We start from the raw sequence: 9,165 nt of genomic DNA, 5'->3' as shown, positions 1-9,165 counted from the left end.
CGGGGCGGGTTTAGTGTTCTGCCGCGGTCATCTCCCCTCTTCCCAAAGCAGGGACGGCCTTAAGTGTAGTTTAACGCGTGCGTTCCTCTAACTGGAGAGCACTTTTCCAGGCTTGAGAACACAGGGAAGTGTTCGGAAGGTGCTGCCCGGCGGGCGCGGGTTCTGGTTCTTGCAATCTTTAAAGCAAACCGGTGGTTTTCATAGAACCATAGAATGTTTTGGGTTGGAAGGGACCCCTAGAGCTCATCTAGTCCAACCCCCCTGCAGGGAGCAGGGACACCCCTAACCAGATCAGGTTGCTCAGAGCCCCATCCAACCTGGCCTGGAATGCTTCCAGGGATGGGGCCTCCACCACCTCTCTGGGCAACCCGTTCCAGTGTTTCACCACCCTCATTGTAAAGAATTTCTTCCTTATATCCAGTCTAAGCCTACCCTGCTTCAGTTTAAAACCATTACCCCTTGTCCTGACACAGCTGGCCCTACTAAAAAGATTTTCCCCATCTTTCCTATAGGCCCCCTTTAGGTACTGAAAGGCCGCAATCAGGTCTCCCCGCAGCCTTCTAGAGCAAGCTAGAAGATTTGGCAATCTGCAGCCTTGTGTGATGCAGTATTTTTATGGGCTTTGATGGCATTTAGTTTAAAAAAAAACAACAAAACAAAAAACAAAACCAAAAAAAACCACAGAAGGTGAAGTTGCTTTTATGTTTTTGCTTATAGCATCAGTACTCTGTCAAGTGGAACCTGTGGGAAGATGGTTTGAAGCATTTATTAAGAGGAGAAACATAAATGTTTCTGCCTCTTTCCAGGAGTTAGAAGATGAGAAGGAACTTTCTGAAGAATCAGGGGACGAAGAACTGCAGCTTGAAGAATTTCCTATGTTAAAAACCCTTGATCCAAAGGACTGGAAGGTATTCAGTTGATATCAATTGGTGTTAACTATTTTTTGCTGGAAATTTCCTGTCAAAGTTATCTGCCGTCCCCAGCTGCTAACGATGCCCTTCCTCCTCCCCTCCCGCCCCCATCTGAATTGGCTTGTGTCCCTTAGCATTACAGCTGCGCTTGTGTTTTCCACGCATAACCGATTGATGAGGGCAAACTCAAGCGCACATCTGAGTCTTGAACTGTTTTTCATCTTACTGCCTGTAAGCAGTGAAAGTGTCCCTTCTCCGTGTTACTGCCTCCCTTATTCTGGAATCGCATTAGCACTCTTAATATTAAAGACAGCAATTCAATTTTCTAGTAATTGAACTTTCTAGGATTCAGTGCTTTAATCCAATTTAGATTAAGTTACTTGAATTTCTGTAACAGCAGCTTAATTTATTGATATTTGGTTATTCAATAATTATGGCCTTTACAACGATTGTTCTTTTTCTAATATTTATTGAGAGAGGGAGGAATTCTGCCTCTTGCTTTTAAAAGGTGGGGAGGAGAACTGGTTTTGTGCACGTGTTGTGTTATGGCTTTTTAGGTTGCATTTACCACTGTTTATTGGGGTTCTTTTTTTTTCTTTTTTGCTTTTCCCCTCAGAATCAAGACCATTATGCAGTTCTTGGGCTAGGAAATATACGATACAGGGCTACTCAGAAACAAATCAAAGCAGCTCGTAAGTACCTTTCCTTCATGAGCACACCTTTCTTTCAGGTGTACACAACTGTTTTCCCTGTGAAAATATGTAGATGTCATGAACAAACTTCACTGTTTCACAGGGCTAAAAATGCTGGCTCTTTGGTTTGTGTTACTTACCAGTCTTCTGAATTCACATCACAGCTCCAATATCCACAGGCCTAAAGCTAGGGAATTCAAAAATTGGACCGACTTCACGTCTCGGCTTTCTTGCCTGTGTTTTTTGGTCAACAACCTTGAGATTATAACTCTGCATTTCTGCATTTTTGAGTCTGCAGCCAGGCTCTGTGAAAGGCAGAGCAATACAGCTAGCCCTGCCCTGTGTGTTTCTGTAGGTTGGTACCTTGAAGCCCCCTTGCAATGGTTAGCCAGCACGTTAATGCTAGTGAGTGTACGGGAAGTACGCTGCCACTACCGTTCTGATTAGACTGAGCATTGCATGGGAGTGGAACAGTAGCTCTTCAATTGTCAGGTATTCAACTGCAAGTTACTTAGGCTGCTGAGAAGCTCAGTTTTGCTCTTTTTTTGGTCATTTTACCATGTGAACGCTGTAGAGTTCCTGTGGCTGGATCTCTGGGATCTTACCATGCTGTTAAAGACATGATCTTGTGAGGTTAAGTTTCCTTGACATCTTGGGTAACTGACCAGTAGAACTTGGAAGTGCCGCTGTGCTGCTTGATGATGTCATGGGCCCGTGTCTTAAATCAAGGCCTGATTCAGAAGTGCATGCAGGTACTTGCATATGAAGGAACAACACCTTGGGCTTCAGGACTTTTTTTCCTAGAAAGCAATGTGACCAAGAGTTGACTTTGCAAGAAGGATGCAAGTATTTAGTGGAGGAAGATTCAAAAGTATGCTGAAGGTTGTTCAGTAGCCTTTATGAAATAAGCTGATGGTTTTGTGAATTCATCTTGCAAGCAATTCCCTGTATAACTGTACTGGTGTGAGTAGAATCACTGTCCCCAGATCACTGAAACCACAGATGAAGATCAAGTTACTCCCAAATTCAAATGGGTGGAAATTAGCAAATTACCAACTTGCGCAGGAAATTATGTTGCCTCAGGTACATGTTGCTTAGCAGTGCCACCACGGAGCATGTGCTGATACAGCCTGGAGCAGCACCGATTCTGGTGGCGATTAGTGGTCTCACTAATCTTGCCGAGTGAGAACTGAGGCATCTCTCTCTTTGGGATCCTAATAACACTCCATTATTACATGGTGGTGTAGGGATGTGAGTCTTTCTCAGCAGTATATATTGTGCTTTTCCTGTTTTTAACAAGGATTCTGATTTGTTTCTCAAAAGGCAGGTTGCTGTAACTACTTGCATGATATCGTCTCTCTGGTATTTTATAGTGAGCCAAGAAAGGTGTGTTTTATGTTGTATGATAGCATGGCTGACCTTTTGGCAAAGAAGTCGGTTTAAAACCTGATTTTAATGTTTAAACGGTAAGACAACCTTGGTAGCAGCTTTAGCAGATGCTCTGTATGTTAGTTAAATATTAGGATTCAAGGCCTAAGCAGAGAGAGATCGTGACCACAAAGTCGTGTGAGCGTGCCTAATGTTATTGATGGGTAAGCAGAGTAGTCTTCACAGGCTCATGGCTGTAGTTTCCATGCTAAATTTCATCTTGGATTGTGTTCAGAACTTGAGTAAAGGGATAAAATCCAATTTTTATTTTATCCGAACTACTTTGTTTTTCATTAGAAATAACTACTACAATTACATTAATTATTTTTTCTTTATTTTTTTTCAGTATGATTGCACAGGGAATTATACAGTCTTGCACAATTAAAGTCCTGAAACTGCACAATGCTTAAGCTGTACGCTTACAGTTACTGAAGCACTTTGCTATGCATAATATTAGAATAAGTCCCAGAAAATCAGTACTTCTTCAGCTGATGAAGGTGGAATAGAGTTTCTGAGCTGCAGTTATTTTGTGTCTCAGCAAAGATGAAATAATTTTAATTCTGACAATAGTGTTAAATCAAAGAAAGTTCATTAACTCATATCTGTTTTCTTCACGATGTTATTTGGGGTTTGGTTTTTTTTAATTTTTCTTAAGTATTTAGAGAAATGTCAGTTGGAATTATTGTATTACTTTGTGAGAAATAAATTGTTGACGATGAGGAGTTTCTAAACCTAGTGCATCTATTTGCTAGATAAATCCATGGTTTTGAAACATCATCCAGACAAGCGAAAAGCTGCAGGCGAGCAGATAGGAGAAGGTGATAATGACTATTTTACATGCATAACTAAAGGTAAGCAAATTACCTCTTCTATTAGATGCTCTCTCAATCTACGTGATTACCTGAAACGTATTTCCAGTGCTTTATTAGGCTTTTGAAGAATTGTCAATTACTAAAAAGCCAGAGAAGTTCTTTTCCATTTTAGAAAACTGCCTCAGTAAACAGAGATTATGTTGATATAATTTCCCCCAGGGTAGAAGCAGTATGGGAATGCAGCCGATAGATGTTTGTGTGCCGTGCCACTTAGCGATAATGTGTCAACACTGGTAGCAGCGCATGCAGAGATGAACCACTAGAGGTAGCCACATACCTGGGATAAACCACTGTGCTATTCAGGAATTCGCAAGACACCAATAGCAATTGGAAAAATCTGAATCCTAATGCGCTTACTCTGCCAACAGAGCATCTGTCGATGTGGTGTAGGATATCGGTTTCTTCAGCTGCCCTTTTTTGCCCACGGATGACTGAGTGAATTCAATGGAATAACGTTTCCTTTCTTGCCTGCAGTGACCTAGAACAGCACTGCTGGCTGATTCCAGAACCACAGGGAGTGTCCTAGGGGTATGACTTATGCCTCTAGAAATGCTTTGGAGTTTGGCTTTTTTGTTGATTTAAAACAATTTTTTTTGACTCAGTGAGGTTGGGGTGAGGGGGAGATTTTGGAACTTGTGTGTTCTAAATTCTTTTCTTCTGGGTGTCTTACAATACTAGTTAAAATGTAGATGATGTGTTAGACATGGTAATGATGTTTTCAGCCTTCCTTATTGTTGCCAAAGGAAATTTTTCTCCCATAGTTGCAGTCATGTCAGAAACTTGGAGATATTTGTAATAAGAACAACCTGCACCTGAGTTCGGGAATATGCTCTGTGTTCTTCTACATGCAAGGAGCAAAATATGTTTCCCCTTAATTGTTTACAACAAAGTTTAAGGATAAACAGAAAGGAAAGCACAGAGTGGCATGGAAGAGGAGTAACGCTTCCAGGGAGCGCCTTGGAGGAAGGAAATGCAGTGGTAGGGAAGGGGAATCTGGAGCAGAAGCAAATGGTAATGGAACAGAGAGAAGAAACTTGGAAAGGCAGGAGTACGTAGGTGGGATTTGGAGCTGAGTCTGACAAAGGAATGAGTGGGAGATACAGTGCCAGGGGAACTGTGTATCTGGGAGTAGAATTGGGGATCCGTACAGAAGGGACACCTCTTAAGTGGAGGAGGAACCAAAAGATGCACACAGAATTTCTTGCATCAGGAAAATGTTTTGAGGGTTGTTGAAGCTCCTAGCCTGCAACGTAAAGGATAATTGGGGTCATTTAGGGTATTGGCAGAGGGAATTCACTTCCCAGAGGGGAAGGGAAGACTGGCAGGGAGCAGCTCACTGGTGGTCCCTTGCTCTCCTTCCTCTCTCCATTAACATGCACAGTGAGATCAGTTTACGGAACCACAGAGCACCAAGGTCTCCCCCAGCTTGTCACCTTCTAGATCCGACCTTCATGCAGCAGGGTTCTCTGTCCAGGGATGCAGTCAGAGAAGCCCATGAATGTGATTGCAACACAAATTTGATTCCTTTGTTGACTTTTGGCTCTTACTGAAAAACAGTGGATATTGTAGAACTGGCAGACAAAGTAATTCCACGCTTCCTTGAGAGAAAACAAGAGTTTACTTGAAGCTACAGCACGTGTGATTTCCAGGTTATAAGATAATGTTATGCTCCGCAACTGCAGGACCGTAAGAACAGGAAAACTGGGGGAGCATCCATGTTTTGGCTAGTAGCTGTGTGGTGGTTTATACTCTTTCCAACTCTCAGTACAACTTCATCAAGAGCTGCAGAAATTCTAATTAATGGCTGCTGTTCTAGCCAGTTCACATTAACTCAGGGACTGCTTTTACTCCATGCCTGTCTTAGACTGGTTTTTGTCAATTTGTCTGCAAGGATCTGGTGTAGGATAAAAGCCTGAAGATGTCATGCCCAAACTGCCAGTGCCAGAACTGAATTTACCGCTATGAAATTATTTTAAATATAATCTGGTTTGTTACATCGTAATGGTTAAAAGTGTTGGTTTTTGTAAAGATTTTCCTCTTACTTAGTTTAACAGGAACTGACAGCAATGCTATTTGGTGTCATTAAAATAATTAAATACCAAGCTGTACAGGATGATAAATCCAACGCAGATCTGAAAGCATAGTTTTGAACATTGGGACCCTTTTCTATAACATTCCCACCTTGTGGGGAAGACTCACTTTAGTCTCATGTTTTATGTCTGGTAACTTTTTTTCAGCTTATGAAATATTATCTGATCCTGTGAAACGACGAGCATTTAACAGCATAGATCCTACTTTTGATAACTCTGTACCTTCCAAAAGTGAAGCAAAAGAAAACTTCTTTGAGGTTTTTTCACCAGTTTTTGAAAGAAATGCCAGGTAAGCTGTGTCAGACTGCCTTTGCTATTGCTGGAGAATCAGCATTTGCAAACTCTTCTGGCACTGTGTTTGTAACAGGTGTGATTTTAAGGGATGCTGGGAGATGCGTTAATTTGCTAGACATGTAATACAAGTAAAATAGTGCATTCTCTATTATTTAATTTTAAAACAATCTGAACTGTCACACAGGTGGCATTGAGTTTGACCCATGAGATTTAAAAAAAAAAACAGTCTGTTCTCAGCTCCATATTACTGTCCTCTTTGTACAACACACCGTTTCATCTTAAAATTGTTTACTATATCAAGTGTGTGTATGCTACTGACTAAAAATTCCTTTTTTTATGATTTTCTTATGAGGGTGAGACATTAACAGAAGACAATAGTTATGTTCACAATTTAGCTGGTTAAAAGAGAAGATAAATGTAACTGTCAGTATTTGGTGATTCTCTCTTAAGGTGTGTGACTTTTTTTCTGCATTTGATTCGTGCTTGCCAATTACCTTGGTATTAAGGCTGTCACAATAGAAGTCTATTTCACCTTTTACCTGTATGAAAAAAAACTGCTTTATTGTGTGAGGCACTTTAAGACACATTCTGAACAATCAGTTGATTATTTCAAGTAGATTTATTGAACCTTTTATCAAGTATTCCAGAGATTCAGACCTGGATCTGTGGTTGTCAGAAGGGTTGTTCCCTTCTCTGCTTGGAAATAGATGCTGTGTCATGGAATAACAAATTCTAGAGCCTATGGAAGATTTTCCTCTTTGTAGAGAAAAAACAGAACAGAGGCAGAGCATGCATTATTCCCTTATACTCCGTTAGAATATGTGGGGAAACTTCCTGTAGCCTACCATGGAGCAGAGTTATTCACAGAGCACCTTTTGTCTACTTCCTGTAAGTTTCTGTACCAGGAGAATGTGCATGGAAAATGGAGTATCTAGAAAGATAGCCTTGTGCTCCGTCAGGTCTCCTCATAGGCACACCAAACGTGGGCAGGAGTTTGCTTTTCTGGGGAAGCTCCCCAAAAAACGTTGAATCTGGAGGATGTTCAGAAGGAGCTCTCCTGTTTTCTTCCTCTTTACTGGTGCCCCTCTGCCTTGGTGGGAGGGAACCTCTGATTTGGTATTTTGATTCTGTACTTAACACGTGCCATGTTACAAAGTAAAATTATATATATTATTTCTTGACTTATTTATTTTCAGGTGGTCAAATAAGAAAAATGTTCCTAAACTTGGGGACATGAACTCATCATTTGAAGAGGTAGATGCGTTCTATTCGTTTTGGTAAGTTAGCTGATACCTCAGTTTCTATTCACAGTAGTCAAGACGTGTGATATAGAGGGCTTGCAGACCCTCTTGTATGCAGGTTGTTGGCTGTAGTCTGTTCTGACCTAGTAATGTCACGAAATTACCCTGCAGCTCTTTGGTGCCTTCCACAAACTGAGCTGGCTTTCTCCTAGCTAATACAACCACGTTGTAAATTCACAGTTACAGCGGGAGCTTCTGACTGTTCTCTGGCCATGGTGGCTTTGAACCAAGTTGACCCACAGACAGAAGTGGGGTTCATCTCGCCTAACTTGTGTTTTCAGTGGAGGTGTCTACTGAGTATTTCAGCTCCCCTGGTTAGGGGAGGTCTGTCTAGTCCAATAAAGTCAGCAGAGTTTATGGATTCACTCATCTGTTAAATACTGATGCTTATATAAAGATTAAATTAATTTCTCTCGGAACTCTGCAGACTGCACTGTATCTGCACTGCCTATAATGGGAGCTCAGACAGCTGCACTGTAGACATTCAGAGCTGATGAGGCTGATACCATCCTAAAACACTCTGTCCTACAGACAGACGTGAATCATTACTTTCAATAGCATCTTGTGTTTTGACTTAACACAGTGGAATCATTGTAGGTGCAGTATAATTGTAAATTATATATTCTAAACTGTAAATAACAGCATAATTGCTTACAGAAAACTAACAGTAAAAAAGGTAGATTATTTGTGATAGTTTTGCTGTTTGGTTTTTGGGGTTTTTTTCATTCATTCTTCATTTGTTTTTTCACTTTTATTTACTTTAGGTATAATTTTGATTCCTGGAGAGAGTTTTCCTATTTAGATGAAGAGGAAAAAGAAAAAGCAGAATGGTATGTAAGTAAAAATAAATCTGATGGGAAGCTGAGAGATTGATACAGCAAGATTTTCCAGCTTTCTATTAGCCTAAGTGATAGGAAGAAAGGTAGCTGAACTAAGACTAAGTTCCGCTCTCCCAGCTTAGTAGTCCGTCACGGACTTGAACTGGACTGACTGTGGGCTTCTCTTTGTCTTATTGGTGTAGTTGAAATAGTTCTTGCTTGCATCACAGAGATGTTTCTGAGGTGCTTTGAAATGTGTCTTTATTTAAGTTCAGACTTGCAGTTCACTTGACTGGCAATCTGGTAACAGCAGATGAGGAGAAGGCTGAGGTACTCAACAACTTTTTTGCCTCATTCTTCACTGGCAACCTTTCTCCTCACCCCTCCCGAGTTGATGGACTGCATGAGGGGGACCGGGACAGTAAAACCCCTCCTGCTGTAAGAGAAGATCGAGTTCATGACCATCTGAGGAACCTGAACACACATAAGTCCATGGGCCCTGATGAGATGCATCCCAGAGTCCTGAGGGAATTGGCCAATGTAGTGCCAAGCCACTCTTCATGATATTTGAAAAGTCGTGGCAGTCAGGTGAAGTCCCTGGTGACTGGAAAAAGGGAAACATTGTGCCCATTTTCAAAAAGGGTAGAAAGGAAGACCCCAGGAACTACCAACCTGTCAGCCTCACCTCTGTGCCTGGGAAGATCATGGAACAGATCCTCCTAGAAGCTATGCTAAGGCACATGGAGGCCAGGGAGGTAA

General features: G+C 41.4%; 1 protein-coding gene across 1 annotated transcript in view; it reads left to right on the top strand.

Annotated features, from left to right (window-relative positions):
- Nucleotides 1-701: 701 nt before the first annotated feature.
- Nucleotides 702-9,165, top strand: part of DNAJC2 (DnaJ heat shock protein family (Hsp40) member C2) — an 18,190-nt gene continuing 9,726 nt past the window's right edge. The window contains exons 1-6 of the mRNA XM_009641381.2: nt 702-908; nt 1,528-1,603; nt 3,784-3,882; nt 6,141-6,282; nt 7,484-7,564; nt 8,353-8,418. Coding sequence (XP_009639676.1) covers nt 702-908; nt 1,528-1,603; nt 3,784-3,882; nt 6,141-6,282; nt 7,484-7,564; nt 8,353-8,418 — 671 coding nt within the window. The remainder of the gene's footprint in view (nt 909-1,527; nt 1,604-3,783; nt 3,883-6,140; nt 6,283-7,483; nt 7,565-8,352; nt 8,419-9,165) is intronic.

The sequence above is a fragment of the Egretta garzetta genome, unplaced genomic scaffold (genome assembly GCF_000687185.1).
Source record: "Egretta garzetta isolate BGI_Z169 unplaced genomic scaffold, ASM68718v1 scaffold156, whole genome shotgun sequence".
Lineage (NCBI taxonomy): Eukaryota > Metazoa > Chordata > Aves > Pelecaniformes > Ardeidae > Egretta > Egretta garzetta.
This window is presented reverse-complemented; position numbering and strand designations above follow the sequence as displayed.